The 17,328-nt window shown below is 35.8% G+C and overlaps 1 protein-coding gene across 5 annotated transcripts in view; it reads right to left on the bottom strand.

Annotated features, from left to right (window-relative positions):
* Window positions 1–17,328, bottom strand: part of ADGRL4 (adhesion G protein-coupled receptor L4) — a 108,999-nt gene that overhangs the window by 42,415 nt on the left and 49,256 nt on the right. For all 5 annotated transcript variants that reach the window (XM_015066249.3, XM_053214300.1, XM_027058794.2 and 2 more), the window contains exons 3-6: window positions 8,913–9,065; window positions 1,854–2,003; window positions 1,257–1,327; window positions 72–251 (exon numbers count right to left, since the gene is read on the bottom strand). In XM_015066249.3, coding sequence (XP_014921735.2) covers window positions 72–251; window positions 1,257–1,327; window positions 1,854–2,003; window positions 8,913–9,065 — 554 coding nt within the window. The remainder of the gene's footprint in view (window positions 1–71; window positions 252–1,256; window positions 1,328–1,853; window positions 2,004–8,912; window positions 9,066–17,328) is intronic.

Raw genomic sequence — 17,328 nt, forward strand, 5'->3', positions numbered from 1 at the left:
CTTACATGAATCACAGATGTAAGGGAAAGTTTAAAGCTCAGTTATATTGAGTTAAAGCTCAATATACTTACAGTAAGAGTTGAATTAGAAGGAGTGTCCTTGGTTGAATTAGTGCTATTCATGTCACCCAGTAATGGGGATGATTCAGCTAATATTTCTATATATGTAATTATATCCATCGGTGAAAGATCTTTCACAGAATTTCTATAGACTTCTTGTAGTAGAGCCACAGGTTCTTTTATGTGTCTAATCTGTACAAAAATGAGTCCAGAGAAAAGAAACCAAATTAGAGTAGTACTAGAGCTTTTCAAGAATGGCAAATTTATTCTAAGTTTATTTTTCTTGTGCTATGTATTAGTAAGTTATCAGACTACACCTAAACCATAACATGCAGCACTAAAATTTGAAACTATTTACAAAGGGTGACCAAATAAAAAGCACAGAAATTACTGTAGAAAAGAAACTGCATGCTTGAATTAATAACCTTTAAACATTAGCTTTTAAAAGTTCTGATAAATTATAACTTAATTTGAATTAGATTTTAATCAACCCGAGAAAATTCTTTACAATGTGATATATTGGAAATTTGCTTTTAGTTGATTGTTAATCATGTTGAGAGTCACACTTTCAATCACATGACAATAATTTTGTGAATGTCCTACTTTATTTACTCTTTGAAATATTTCCTTTGAAGTACAAAACCTAGTTGCATTCATTATGTCTTCTTAGAATGTGGGAATGGGCCTGGGGTCAAAGTGTGTTTTTACTATTTTATTCATCAACTTTTTTTGTATGTTAAAATTTTTTTTCCAGTATACTAATAGTGAAAAAGTAATATATGTTAAATATCTAAAAGTCTTCAATGCTTTGGGGATTTTCGAATTGCTCCTTTCTATGACTCAAACAAATTATTTAAATCTCTATACGTAAATACAAGAAGATCAACTGGTTGTTACTTTTTTTTTTAATGTTTATTTATTTGATAGAGAGTGCTAGTGCAGGGAAGGGAAAAAGAGAGAGGGACAGAGAGAGCCCCAAGCAGGCTCCACACTGTCCGCATGGATCCTGATACGGGATTTGATCTCACGAACTGTGAGATCATGACCTGAGCTGAAATCAAGAGTTGGATGCTTAACTGACTGAGCCACCCAGGTGCCCCTGATTGTTAATCTTTTTTACATGTGATGCAGGAAGGATTTTAACTGGAACCAAAATGTCAAAATATAATAAATTCTTAATACAACTAGTTTACTTACTTTTGTTAACATCTTATCAATATTTGCAGCAATACAGGCATTATCTAGATGGCAGTCTGCACTCACATTTTCTGTAGAAGAAAAAAGAGTATATAGTAAATGTTTAAAAATACTTTTTTCCTAAGATGACTATATTAATTGTAATAAGTTTGCTCCCTTATTTAAATATTAAAAACACATTCTTAACACTTGAGTTCTGTTTTCATTTTTTGTTTTTTCATTAACATTTATTTACTTTTCATTATTTAAAGAATCTTACTCATAATAAAATACAGTGTTTATTTTCATTGCATTCATTTATTTTTCCTTATTTATTTCTATCTATTCTTTATTTTTACTCAATAAAATACACAATATTTTATGGCAAAATGGAAGATTGTAGTCACCCTACAGAACAAAGTATGTTAACTACGTGAAACATATGGTGTACCTCTTCCATTAAATATAGCAATAGCTTTTCTTATTTCATTTTATAGACAATAAAGGAATACTGGAATATTTCTTAGAAGATGCAGTTCTTTGTATACTTCACTACTGTGCAGTATTATATTTTATACAGTTCTTCGATAATACATAAAATTTCATCGTATAATTTACCTTGGCAGTAAGTGCCATCATTAGGCGTGAACTGAGATTTTCCTGTGGATGTCTGATAACCTTCCTTGCAGGAGCAATTATACCCACCGTCCACGTTTTCACATACCGCATGATCACCACAGGCAGCTGGTCCACTGCACTCATCTATATCTGGAAATATTTAAAAAATTAAATTTTTATTTAGTACTTACACAGTTGCTACCTTGCTGATACAATATTAGGTATGGTTAATGATTTCATATCAAATTTTACAGGAAAGCAATGAAAATCCCATCATTTGCAGAATGACAGAGCAAAGAGCTGCATATCATTTTTTTAAACCCTGATTTGGCCAATCCATTTTGAAAGTGTATTAAAAACCGCCTTTCATGGAACAACCAAACTCTTGAATTATTTTCTGAAAAGAATGAGTCATCCCCAAAGCCATTAAATGAATTTCTATCATTGACAATTTTAACATTGTCCTAATTTAATAAAGAACCAATTTTTAAAATACTTCAAAAATTCTTTGTTTTCTAGTATTATGCTAAACTCAGTTTAGGGTAATCTGGAGGATAAAAAAGAATAGCCCACTTTCTTTCCAAAGCTTCTTGTTTGCAAGTAAGTTATCCTAAAAATTAGCAGAATGTGTGACGTGACTCCTTTAAAATTTTACCACAACTTATTTATTAATTTTGTCCAAGTTATAGTTTACTATGATTCTTAATACACAGTCATCATAGATAAAGTAACAAATTGTGCAGAATTAAGTCTTAGATTTTCAGTAGCCATATATCAAAGTCACAATAAAAATGTTAGGTTTTAAGCTCACATAATTTATATTCTTAATTTAAAATTTTACATACTGCAGTGAAATATGTCTTGAAGTTATAAATGCAGTATAAATACTCTGCCAGTAGGCAGAGTTCCAATAGGGAATGCTTCCAAGGAACTGAAGAGTCCAAATCATTACCTTAAACTAATGCAAAGATTTTTGAGTTCTCAGCCTGGCTCTGACATCTTAGAGATACTCTATGTTAGATTAATGAATAAGCCTGTAATCTTGAGTATAAAATTTGATTAAAAAAAAACTAATAGAGTGCCACAATACTGTTTGTCATAAAAAAAGGGGGGGTAGTAATCACAGTCCAATTTAAAAAGCCATCTAGCTAGTTATCTTAAAAGTAGCTGATCCTAACTTCTCACTTCCAAAATGTAATGAAGGGACAGGATACCATTAAAAATTGAACCACCCAAAACTGGAACTGACAGTAAGCCTCCCGGCAGTTCTTGAAGAAACTTCCATTAGCCAGAAAGGCAATGGTCTTAGAATTAAGACAATTCACAGGCCTGAAAAAAAAAAGGATGAGAAACTCCTAATTCTTCTGTCAAGTCTGTATATTCATAATCTGTATGACCCAGGAATCCAAGTATACTACCTTTAAAGAAACAGGAATATCGTCCTGGTACCCTCAAGCTCTTCCTCTCATTTCTGCGTATGTGTGTTTAAAGACTGCCGCTCTACACACACACACACACACACACACACACACACACACACACACAAAGACAGAAAATAAAGTAGGAGATGAGCAAAAGCAGGTTGACTCTTAAGATTTAGTGAACCATCCACTAAAGGATTCCAGGTTAGGGTAAAGAAAAGAAGTCAGGTGGAAGTGCAGACTAGCGTTATTATTTTTAATGACATCAATGAAGTGAAAAAAACATGTATAAGAAAACTAAAGAGTAGTTCTTTCTGGATCACGGCTGAAGAAGTAGCATGTACTGTATCCAAATAGGATAACACCCCAATGAAGATGTGACAGACCCATGTGATATCATAGATAGAATCATTTATTTCATGAATAAGAAACTTAGGTTCTCTGAATGCCCATGTTATATATTTTTATTTTATTTTATGTTTTTAATTTTTTTAATGTTTACTTACTTTCAAGAGAGACAGAGAGACAGAGAGAGAGACAGAGAGATAGTGTGAGCAGGGGAGGGGCAGAGAGAGAGAAGGAGACGAATCCAAAGCAAGCTCCAGGCTCTGAACTGTCAGCACAGAGCCCGAAGTGGGACTCTGACTCACAAGCCATGAGATCATGACCTGAGCTGAAGTCAAACACTTAACCGACTGAGCCACCCAGGCACCCCATGCCCATGTATCATATTTTTAGATGACTTATATGGCTAACAGGAAATGAGGTATTGATTTCTCTTAATTTTAAAATTATTTAAAGGTGCAACTCTTCTTGGCAACTTTGTCCCAAACCCAATGTCTAAGCAACATGGAAATCTTTGCAAACTCAATTTCCACCCTCTCTTGTGCATTTTGGACACAGGTATATATAACGTTGGTGTTTGTAACTGACGGTGTTTCAGTTTTTCCCTGTGCATCCTCCATGCCTGTGGTGCTTCTTGGGGTCTCCACTCTAGTTCAAGCCTTTCTACCACCACTCACTTTGCTAGTTATCATCCCAGAATGTCAGCCTGGGATCATGTAGGGTATTTCAAGCTCTAAGTTCAGCAAGTGACAAAATAGTAATCAAAAATAATAAGGAGGTAGTAGCTTGGGAGACCAGCATTCAAGATTAACATTATGAAAACTTTCATATTCTGACTCCAAATGTTATACAAGAATATTAATTAACCTACCAAAGTAATCCTTTAAAAATCTTAATCATCCCATTAAAGGACTGTTTTCCAAATTCTTTATACTTTTCTTGCTTATACTTTTTGTTTTTATAACTTATTTACTCAAATGTGGAAGTGCAGTTGGCTGAATTTGATAGCCTTCTCACTCTGTGCCTTGGTAGTAGAGTTTATTGAATCTAACCTAATAATGGAGTGTGTGACAACTGGCTATGTACCAGACTAGTCAAAAAGCTTCTACTAGTGTCAGGATATCCCTCTACGCCCCTTGCTACCTAGTAATGTAGAGAGAATCATCAGATATTGAGAGTATGCCATGCCCAAATAAGATGCAACTGGGTTACCAAAATGAATGTGATATTTTGCAGTAAGACCTACACTAACTTCTCTAGCATTCTCTTGCAGGGCCTCATTAGCTGAGATCTAATCAAATCACTATGTGTTCCTTCTTACAGGTAGAGGCCCTGCAGAGGATCTTAACTCAAATTCTAGCTGTAATACTCATTAGTTTTGTGACTTTGGGTAATACCCTAAAAAATACCTTTTACTTCAAAAGAGTTCTTTTTTAAAACAAATGAGGAAATGGACATGAAGGTGTTTTGAACTAGTGCCCAAGATATAATAGGCCCAGTGATTCTATTCAGGCTGCATGTTTTCTTAATAGCAGGAGCCCTGTGAATATGTAAGTTTGGAGAAAACAGATTGATAATGAGTGTCTCATTAGACTGCCATGTCTTGGTACTCCCCAGAGATGTAAAAGAGGAAAAGAACCCCCACCTCAGCTTAATAAAAGTTAAATTGCTACTCTGGAATTATTTCAGTCAGGCTAGAATTGGCATACCATATTTAATAACTGATCCACTTTTTCTAACACCAACCTAACACTGGGCTTAATACTAATAAGGTGATTTTGCCAAACATAAGCACATCATAACAATCGTTTGCTTGGTTTGCACATCAAAAAATTCACTTGGTACTTTTTCATTAGTGAGGTTATGCTTGTTTTTCTTGTCTACAATGAGCCAACCCAACAGTGTTTTATCATAATCTTCCTTCAAAACATGATCATATGATTGTTTTGAGTCTTACAATTTTCATCAATAACTGATTTGTCTAACGTTTAACTCACACACTGCAAAGAAAAGATAAAATGTTCAATTACTGAAAGTAATTTGTGAAGACAAAACTGGATGTTAATATTATCCAAAGCCATAAAAAAATCTGAAATCATCAGCATACCCAAGGCAATGTGACATAAAAATTACAAGCTTGGTCTTAAGCACTTAGTAAATGTGAAGCTTTTAGGTTCTACTCATTTGGCCTTGGGAGAACCTCTTTTCTATTGGATGCCTCTTTTTTCCCATTTGTGAAATGCAAGTCTGGAACCAGGTCTCTTGGGAGGAAGCTAGGTATCTGAAATTCTGTTTTACTGTAATTACAGGGGAAGGCAAATACATAGGACACTAAATCTGCCTCAAATCCTTTTGCAACAAAATGATCTTATCTGTGGCCAATAGTATTTGAATATAGACTAAAGGCAAAGAATTTTGCTTGGGTCTTTTCTTGCCCTGAATTGGAGTTTTTCATTATTTATTTTTAGAGATTCCTAATGACTATAATTACCAGGCATGTCAAATTTAAGGATCAGGTAAACTTTCAAATCAGAGGCAACATAGTACAAGGTGATACACTAATGTAAAAGGAAACAGAATTATAGTTCTCTGTTCAAATTCTCCTGAAGATTATCATAGTGCACAATGAAAATTACTATAGGACTAGAGAAAAAAAAGATACAACTGTTCTACTTCTCAAAAAAGCTTAATCCTTAAGGACAACAAAATTGGTGAGAAATAACAATGTTCCAGAGAACGAGTTTTTCAGTGAATAATCCATCAAATGAAGCAGGTAGAAACTGAAGGACTCAATATTGGGTACTGGGTTTTAATATAGTTCTTGTGTTTACTGATTGCTTAAAATAGCTAAAAAGGGAATTAGCCAAAACTTAGGGGCATTCTATAGTATCTCAATAATAAATGAGTGTTGGGAGAAAGAGTCATAAATTACAAATATGTTATACCTCCATGAAACGTTGGCATTCAATCATCTTTGTGTGTATGTGTTTTCTCTGTGTCTGTGATTCAATTTTTTTCTAATATAGGAATTCTCTACTTGTAAGAAACACAAACAGACAGAGAAATACAGCGTTTTGTGAATTGAAGCATATTAAAAGTAAAAATGATCAGATGAAAAGACAGATGTCTTCCAGAGACAAGAGGGAATGGAGAACATAGTTAAAATTAAGTGATTAAGATGTTGTGAGTTATATTTCTTCACTAACTGGAACGTTTCTAGTAAAGCTTACAGAGCTACGTAATTAGAACTTAACTACTAAAGCTAAAACACACATATGCATAACATTCTAAGAAGACAAGCAACAAGAGCAGAGGTTTGAGAATATCAAATGGTGAGGTATTACAAGTTTTCTGGGGAGCTTCATAGACTATATCCTGAATATACTGTAAAGCTATATTCCAATAAAATTTTTTGCTGCAAACACTAAAAGTGAAGTTATCGTTCAATTGTCTCATATTTTAAGTCTTTTATGCCCTTGCAAAACTTGATCCTCTGCACTTGCAAGATTCAGATCAATGCATAAGATGTAGATGGCCACCTGCTTTAGCCTCCTGTAGCTTTCCGGATACAAGACTGTGATTCTAATCCTCCTTTTACCTAAACATGTGAATCAGAAGTAGCCCTCATTTACCTTAGAGATCAAATGAGGAGAACAAACTTTTCTGTTTATACAGCGGAGTAAATGTTATGAAATGCAAGATTCAGATCAATGCATAAGATGTAGATGGCCACCTGCTTTAGCCTCCTGTAGCTTTCCGGATACAAGACTGTGATTCTAATCCTCCTTTTACCTAAACATGTGAATCAGAAGTAGCCCTCATTTACCTTAGAGATCAAATGAGGAGAACAAACTTTTCTGTTTATACAGCGGAGTAAATGTTATGAACCACAGGTACATGAGACAGGATAATTTCTTTGATGGAGACAATTCACTGATGAAGTTTCTTTGAACACTGTCTCCTAACTTCTCATGTGTTAATAAGAACATAGCTAGACTTCTCCGGAGAATCTCAGTAGGGAACTAAGCAAAGCTTTAGTGTGATGTGGATTAGCCTGGGTATCTCTCTTTTAGCTAACCGTGTAAAGTGAAAGCAGCACATTACCTTGGCCACGTTGCATATAGAGTCATGAGTTCTAATAAAATATCTTCTCTTGGCCATGTGATTTCACTCTCAGGGTCTCAGTTCATGTATTCATTTTGCAGATTAGTATCAACCATAATTAGTTATACTAGTTGTTGGTAAATTGGACAGTGTTGTATAAACCGTGATTAAGATGATTTACAACTTACTTTCAAAATTAAAAGTCTTTGGCCCCAGAGAATTTGCCCCTGAAAATTCTTCAACTTTTTGAATTTCCAAAGCAATCTTTTTTTTCTCAGACTTTAATCCAAATTCTATAGGATCTGATATATCAAATGCATGACCAAATTACAACAGAAGGACAGTAAAAAAAACTTCTAGATACTCTCTTCAGACTCAGAATAATATTTCACTTAGGGATTTAATTGAAATTATTATCATCATTCCAGAAAACATTTTAGTAAACCTGAAATGATTTTCTAAATAGGACTCTAGTGTTCAGAAAAACTTAATGCAGATCTTAAGTGTAACTACCTTTCAGCTGACAATACTAAAAGCAGTAGAACAATTCTTTTATTTATTTATTTTTAAAAAATGTTTATTTATTTATTTTGAGAGAGAGAGAAAGCGAGAGCAGAGGAGGGGCAGAGAAAGGGAGAGAATCCCAAGCCGGCTCCATACTGTCAGCATAGAGCCCAATCTGACAACCATGAGACCTGAGCTGAAATCAAGACTCGGACGCTTAACTGACTGAGCCACCCAGGCGCCCCAGAACAAGTCTTTTAGAACTAATGCCTTTCTGAACATTTTCTGAGAAAATGTAGAGCTCATCTCAGAGTGCATATTTATAAAAGCATCAATATCTTGCCATGCAAATCGTAGTTTTCTTGAATTAACATATTATTCTCAAGTGTAAATATTTATCCTGTGGTTTGCCACCACACTAGATTTCATACTTTCATGATTTTTTTTCTTATGAACTGCTTGATTTTCTCCCCTGATTTTTTTTCTTACATCCTTAGATAAATATTCCATAGTAACTGATTAAACAGTGTTAGAAGACTGAAAGAATTAATGAAATTTCTAAAAGTACTGCACATCTAGGGTACGCTCAAAGACTGGCAGAATTTGGTTCAAATATTATTTAATCTCTGGAGGTAATAAGCAATAAGTGAGAGGTACCAATTTTAAGTTAGGTAGTCAAACTTACCTATGCAGAGGGTTCCATCATTTGTGATAAACCTGTCCTGGTTACTGCTGGATCTGAAACCAGGTGCACACATACAGTAGTAACTTCCCTCTGTGTTAGTGCAGTTGGCATTTTCACCACAGGACTGGGTCAAATTTCCACACTCATTATCATCTGTGGACATATCAATTTAAAACATTATTTTTATATAATTGAAATTGATTTCTAATATTTCCTACCAGGATTTGGGAATTGTGACTGTTAAACAGTATAAGGTAATGCGATGTCAATTTCTAGGAAAAATTAATGGTCCGATCGACATTCCACCCTGTGTTATTCTTATTTACAGTGGGAAGCCTTCTTTGTTGTTGCAAAGCAAAATAGAATCTCTTATTTCTGAAGCACGGAACATAGTTATCGGATGTATACTGGGACATTTTCCAGATTTTATATGAAATTTAATTATAATAATGGCAATACATATATACTCATTTGTAAATTTATAATTCTCTTTATAATTAGTCAAAAGCATATCGTAAGTTAAAAAATCTGAGATTACAAATTGACATGTTCTAATCATGTACCATTTATCTTTATTAGTTATTCCCTAGAAGAATTTCGCATTACTAGGTTTCTTCACTTATTCGTTAATATTTTTATTCATTACTATGTGCATTTTATTGTCCTATAGAAGAGTACACAAATACAAAAAAATTATATCATGGTCCAAGGTTTTGCCTAAAATATTGTAATACAATTTACCAGAAAATATATAGGTTCATAAGCCCTTTGTAAAAATTAGAAAGCAAATTGATATAATCTGTCAAGTAAATAAAACCAAAAGTACGTGCTTTTCCATAGTGATCATGAGGGGCTGGAGGAGACAGAAAATATTTTCAGGTGGCACTAAATCTTGCTGTAGGTTGAATTATGTCTCGCAAAAAGATATGTTCAAGTCTTAACCCTGTGTCTTGTTGACTATGACTTTATAAACAGGGCATTTGCAGATGTAATCAAGTTGAGGTTATACTGAATTAGGTGGACCCTAATCCAGTGACTGGTATCCTTAAAATAAATTATATGGGAAATGTGGACATGAAGACACAGAAGAGAAAGCTATGTGAAAACAGAGGAAGAGCTTGAAGTGAATGTAGGATAGATAAATACTGGGTAGAGAGCAGGAAGGTCACTAACAGGAAGGCAGAATGTTGGGCAAAGATGCAAGCAGAAGGTCATTGAAACATTTCTGAAGGTACAGGGAAGCCTAGTTGGGGAACACAGAGAAAAGTCATGAGGGAATTGTAAAAACTAAGTTGGAAAAATGCCTTTGATTTTTACCCCCCGTTTCTATCAAACCAAATTTAATTTCTCTTTAAAGAATGAATTGTTTAACATTTAATTCACACACAGGCTATTGCAGACATCTAGTGATGACTAAGAGTCGGAGAATTTTCCAACTGTTTTATAAATATGAATTCACTGAATCCTTACATAAGCTCTAGGAAGTAGCTGCCATTGTTATGCTAACTGCTGAAGAAAATAAGGACTAGAGACAAAAGTAACTTGCCAACATCACACAGCTATTTAGTTGCAGAGCCAGGTAGTTTGGTTCCAAAGCCTGTTCTCTTAACTGTTGCATCCTGCTGCCTCTGTGAGAATTATTTAAAAATGCCAAAATGTATAATAAGAATTCATCAAATGAATTATGGGTCTGTTTTGCAAGATGGAAAGATATCGAGGTAGTGATTTCAGAAGGAAAATGGAAACTTTATTCAAATTCTATTTTTTAAAGTTTATTTATTTATTTTGAGAGAGAGAGAGAAAGAGAGAGAGAGAGAAAGCAGCGGAGGGGCAGAGAGAGAGGGAAAGAGAGAATCCCAAACAGGCTCCACATTGCCAGTGTGTAGCTGGACGTGGGGCTCAAAGTCACAAACAGTGAGATCATGACCTGAGCTGAGATCAAGCATCGGAGGCTTAACTGAATGAACCACCCAGGCGCCCCTGCATTTCATCTTTAACTTACATTTTATTTCCACTTCCTCATTTTCAAACATTAAGAATATAAGTATAGAAGTTAACATATGGCAGACAACTAAAGATGAATTCCTCTCTTTTTTCAAAAATGACTACTATGGACAGGTCAGGTAAGATTTGCAAATCCCATTTATATGCTTTGTCATTTTGAATTATTATATTAATTATAATAGACTAACTGCTATAAATGTATCCAAACGTGTAATGGCTCAGTACAATAAAAAGATTATTGACTGCTCTAGATAGACACCACGGTTAGTGTTCAGGTAATTTTTCCACAATCAATGGTTCAGGGACACAGGGTGTCCTGTGTAATGTAATGACTCCACCACCCCAGAGGCCTTCCAAACTTTCTGTATTGATCCAGGTAGGGAGCTAGGGTTGAACAGAGCATAAGAGAGTCATGGGTCATGTCTGTAAAAGTCATCTATCACTCAAACCCATGAACCTGAGACTGATCTGAGCCGAGATCAAGAGTCGGACGCTTAACCGGCTGAGGCACCCAGGTGCCCCCATATTATGGAACTATTAAAAGATGTTATAGAAAGAGAAGGAAATAATGTCATTGATGTCTTTTCAACTCCCACCTAACTGCAGGGCAGTTTCCTACCTTGTGGTTTTCAGGAGAACACCTTTTTCATGATTTATTTTTTATTTTATGGAGACAGAGTATAGTGTGAGTGGAGGAGAGAGGCAGAAGGAGAGAGAGAGAGGCAGACAGACAGACAGAGAAAGAGAGAATCTAAGCAGGCTCCACACTCAGTGCAGAGCCCGAGGTGGGACTTGATCTCCCAACCCTGAGATCATGACCTGAGCTGAAATGAAGTTGGAAGCTTAACTGACTGAGGCACCCAGGGGCCTCCAGGGGAAGACCTTATAAAACAGGGTTGTATGACTAACATTACTGCCATTCACTGAAGGCTCCCAATGAACCAGGGCACCATACTAAACACATCATATACATTATCTGACACACATTTTTAATCCTCACATAAACCTTATGATGCAGACATTATTCCTATTTTACAAACAAAGCTGAAATATAAAAAGTTGGATTACCTTGCCCAAAGGCACACAAACAATAAGTGGCAAAGTCTGATTCAAGCCTGGACCATTCTGAATGTTGAAATGATCTCATCTTTCTTAAATACATTATAAAAAGAGTTCATAGTGGTAACAAGCTCCCATTTATTGAGTGTTTATTATGTGCTAGTCACTGTGATAGAAAGATTACTGTAAAATGGAAAATACATTGTGACTAACTCAGAAGACTGTCAAGAGGATTAAAGAAATTGATGTTCAGACAGTGCTTAGAGTAGAGCCTAGCATGTTTTAAGCAGTATATACAGGCTGCTAATGTCTTTATTATTTGAAAAATAATACTCCTACCATTTTAATTGCTAGAAATTTGTTTGCACTCTGCTTAAGATTCTTAACAGCTACTTGGCCATTAGCATGTAATGTCATCCCTTCTCTGTGTAGAGGGAGCTTCCAAACTGTGGGAACCAGTTTAAATCACTTATCCTTACCCATCTATAACAATAAAGATATTTGTAGGGGCACCTGGGTGGCTCAGTCAGTTGAGCATCTGACTTTTTATTTCAGTTCAGGTCATGATCTCACGGGTTGTGAGTTTAAGCCCTGCAGTGGACTGTGCCCTGACAGTGAGGAGCCTGCTTAAGATTCTCTCTCTCTTTCCCTCTCTGCCTCTCTCTCTCAATCTCGCACAGACTCTGTCTCTCAAAAATAAATAAATAATTTACAAAAAGAGAATCTCTAACTTCTCAAAATTAGTTTTCCCATAATTCAGTTTCTAAAATTTCAGTAATTTAATGCTGCTCATTATAATTCTTTGGAAGAACGCTGAGAAGAAAGAAAGAAAAGAAAAATCATTTGTAACTCCATTACACAAAGATAACCACTCATCCCTTGAGGCATTTTTATTTGAAACATAATTCGGATGCAAAATATTTAGTTTTGTATATGGCTTTACACGGTACCATTATATTAACATTTCCCCCCCTAGGAATTACATGTTATTTAAGTTAGCTGAAATATCAACAAGATGGTGTTATTTCATTTTATGATGTGGAAATATACAGTTTCCTTAAAAAAAAAAGATCTCTCTGAACAGACTTTTGATTATTTGAGACCTGATCTTGACTGTTAACGATGAGGTCCAAAGCTCAACAAATGTAAGATCTTAATGCCTAGTAGGATGTCCTACAATTCAAATCTATTTCATGGTAAGACTTGTAGGACTCTGTGTTAGACTCCTTTCCTAGGCCAAAGGGAAGCCTGTTCCTAAAACAAAGGAAGCACTTTGGAGTGTCTTTTGCTCTGAGCACACCCCTAAATTTCTACAATAGGCATACTACCATTTCAACTGCTTAAAAAAATCAGTTCAAGAGAAAAACCAGTCAGCCTTCGAGAACCAAGAACATTGTCTCTAATATCTAGAGCAGGGCTAGGCCAGGCCTTGCACCTAGATGTGTGTGTGTGTGTGTGTGTGTGTGTGTGTGTGTGTGTGTGTGTGTATTTGCATCAGGCCTCTTTCTACCTTACCTTAATAGACACCTCTCTCTAATCCCTTGTTCACTGAAAGCTCTAAACCCCAGCATAATACCTGATTTATTCTTGTATAAATAGGACAGAGCAGCAAGAGAAGAGTTTTGAACTCCCCTGAGAAGCCAACAACTCAGAAATAGATAAGAACAAAGATTGAGCTCTCAAAACTCTATACTCTATAGGGCAGGTAGGTGACTCCACCAAGTGTCAGATAACAGAAGGCGGTATGGCTTGTGATACTGGGAAGTACATACTTTACCTAAAGGATTAACATTTTTAAAAATTCAAAAAGCATTTTAAAACACTTAGTTCATATGTAGCATTTGGCTAGACATTTGTCAACCCTTAGCTAAAGCATATGGAGGCTGGAGGAGTTGAGAAAAATTGCTGAGAATCTGACAGTAAAGTCAGAGAAATTTTGAATGGCTTTATAGAAGTGGGCTGAAGAGTTAATACTTTATTAACATGTATGTATTTAATTATTAATTTATTCTGTAAACAGAGATATCTTACACAACTCTAATGACAATATGTACATATACGCTCACAGAGCAAGCATTTGTTTATGTACACATACAAAAAGCCTAGTTTATTAAAATTAACTGAGAGTAGCTCACAGATTGAACACAATCATCTAAATCAAGTAAAAGAAAAATATCTCATAACACTAGGTTTGATTCAATCATTTAGTTACTCAAATATTTATGAAGTTTCCTAGTTCCCAAATGTGAATATGGTCTATACTGGGAAATAAGTAAAAATTAATCAAAAAGTCAGGATATGTGCCCTGCTGTCAGAGTTCACATTCTAAAGCAAGTTAACACAGGAGCATATAATTGAGTTCTTATTAAAATAAAAGTTTCAATTTTTATCTCAAAATTTGACTCCTTTTACTGCATACTGGGAGAAGTTTATATTAACTTTAAAAGAAATTGTGCTCTCAGATCACTTATTGGTAATATAGAGAACGATGAAGATTTTATCCCTTGTGGCCTATAGCTGAAAAATGATATGCAAAAATACAGAGAAAAAGGACTCACTAGGTCTGAGGTATTGGTGAGAGTCCAAGAAAATGAGACACTATATCAACTGATTATGTTTCTAAAAGTAAATTAAACATGGCAATATGTTATTGGACCTCAACACATTTTTAAAAGTCTTGGGTGACATTATGAATAGGCAGAAAAAAAGAGATTAACAATGCGTTTTGTGTCTTTCTCTACTGTGTGGTTTTGAGCACTTGACCTTTTAGCTTTCTTATCAAGAATTGGGAAATAAAAGTATTTTGTTATCTCTCGCCCAATCTTCTGGACTGGATATACAATAAGGACTAATTCCCTAATGGTCCCAGTCAAATCTTGTTTCGTAAAATAGCACTTATCTGGAAGTAGCCTCCTCACTTCCCCCAAGATAGTGGAGATAGGCAAGAAATTATCTTTGTGAAGTAATATACAAATGTGAAGTATTTAAATAGCCTTAAGCTTTCCAGTGTCCAGCTTCATAATAATTAATTCTCAAGGAGAAAGTTTCTTTGGGTGGATATCATATAGGAAAACAGAAGGCTGCTTCTTCTGTGCTCTTATTTCCATTGTTCAAATCAACTTACCAGTTATGCTACCCACTCTCTGGAATACTGAATCCTTTGTGTGGCATAATAAAATAAATATTTAGATTAGAGCATCACTTGAAAAGTTCACTGTAACACCATTAAGTGGGAAATAAAATTTTTAAAAGTTATAAAAACCATTAAGGAGAAATAGTTACATTTTTTCGGCCAAAATTTTCAGTGGTTCATGTCTAACACACTGAGTTGAGCACTCCACACACAAAGGAGTGCTCATAGCCTGTTACATAACAGGATCCACGGCTACTGGAGAGAAGATGTACAAAGGCCCAAATTATTAGAATGTAGTGTGTGTAACAAATACGAGAGGTATTTAGCAGTGCAGTGGTAACTCAGGGGAATGGTTTCCTGGGCAAATTTTCAGGATAGGTGGGTGAAGGTTATTTGTAGGGAAGGTTTAGAAGAGGAGGGGATGCTGGAAACGGCAATGAAGTATAAGAATTTAGACAAACTAGGGTGCCTGGGTGGCTCAGTTGGTCTGACTTCAGCTCAGGTCATGATCTCACGGTACATGAGTTCGAGCCCCACATTGGACTCGCTGCTGTCAGCACAGAGCCTGTTTCGATCCTCTGTCCCTTTCTCTCTCTGCCCCTCCCCCACTCATTCTCTCTCTCTCTCTCTCTCTCTCTCTCTCTCTCAAAACTAAAAAACGAAACTTAAAAAAAAAAGAATTTAAACGAAAGGAGCCCTCAATAATCCTTTCAAAGGAAAGAGCTTCCCTAAATGTCTGGAGGCCTGCAGGAACAGCATACTTTATAGGAGAGCTAAATTGTTGAACACTGGGTATGAGGGTAGAGATGAAGAGCAAGAAACTGTGCAGGCAGGCATGGCCTGAACTGAGAAAACACTTGCTAAAAATTTGGGACTATATTCAGTGGGTAAGATAATAGCCATCATCAGGTTTATGTATAGAGAAATCGGATTAGATTTGAATTTCAAAACAGTTTTGGAAATATAAGGAAAAATAGCTAAGATCCAAGTAGACCCAACAGAACACTACAAGACACGAAGACCTAACTTAGGGGCACCTGAGTGGCTCAGTTGGTTAAACGTATGACTCTTGGTTTTGGCTTAGGTCACAATCCTGCAGTTCATGAGATTGAATCCCACATCAAGCTCTGCACTGACAGCATGGGACCGGCTTGGGATTCTCTCTTTCTCTCTCCTTCCACCCCTCTCCTGCTCATGCTTTCTTTCCCTCTCTCACAATAAATGAATAAACTTAAAAATTAAAAAAAAAATTGTATCAGCTGGATAATGGTTACATGTGGTTCTTTATATTATTATTATTATTTTTACTTTTGTGTGTTTGGATTTTTCATAATAAAATAATTTTTAAAACATTGGTGAGGATTGGAGACTAATAGGACATGAGTTAATTGGAGATAGAGGAAGTAGGGATGACTCCCAGGTTCCAAATTGGAGGAATTTCACTGATAAACTGATCCACTTACCAGGACAGGGAGAGGCAGAGGAGGAGCTTCCTTAGGGGCTAAGGAGAGAGTTTGCTTTTAGACAAGGAAAGACTGAGGTGCCTTTAGGACATTTAGAAAGGAGTATTAACAGTTGGGCAGTCAACTATATAGCCATAGATTGTTTAATCGCCAGGTAAAACACAAGGCTTCCTCCTCTTCCAGGGGATGCATCAGAATCAAGAGCCTGGCATTTACTCAGCTCTAGTGCAAGAAACAAGCCTGCTATCTTTGTACTTCTCTTTGGGTAGGCCCGCTCTCCTGACTCAACCTGCTTTGATCTCCATGGTTTTCATGAGTGTTGCTGTCACCTTCCTGCACTCTTGTTTTTCCTTTTGTTGTTGCTGTTGTTTCTTATATGTTTTTACTTGGGTTTGATCTTCCTACCAACTGGGTGATACAGCCCAGAGGTTAGGATGTGAGAGTAGAGGACAAGGACCAAGGAAGCCTTTTAATTTATATTTGTTCCCAGTGCTGGCCAGAAAAAACTTTGGGGTTCCACATGGTTCAATCCAGCTTACCTGAAAACCACACAGGAGTTTAAAATAATACACAGATGCATATGCCAGAAAAATCCTCTTTTAGCATATTTTTGGGCAACTTGTTCCTGTGGTTGGTGGTTAGCTACTCATTTTGTTACCATGGGCTTACATTAAAAATTAGATCAGCATGATTTATATCTTAATAATCTGAAAGAAGAGAGGAAACATTTCTCATGCATCCTGCTGGATGGCTCATT

The sequence above is a fragment of the Acinonyx jubatus genome, chromosome C1 (assembly GCF_027475565.1).
Source record: "Acinonyx jubatus isolate Ajub_Pintada_27869175 chromosome C1, VMU_Ajub_asm_v1.0, whole genome shotgun sequence".
NCBI lineage: Eukaryota > Metazoa > Chordata > Mammalia > Carnivora > Felidae > Acinonyx > Acinonyx jubatus.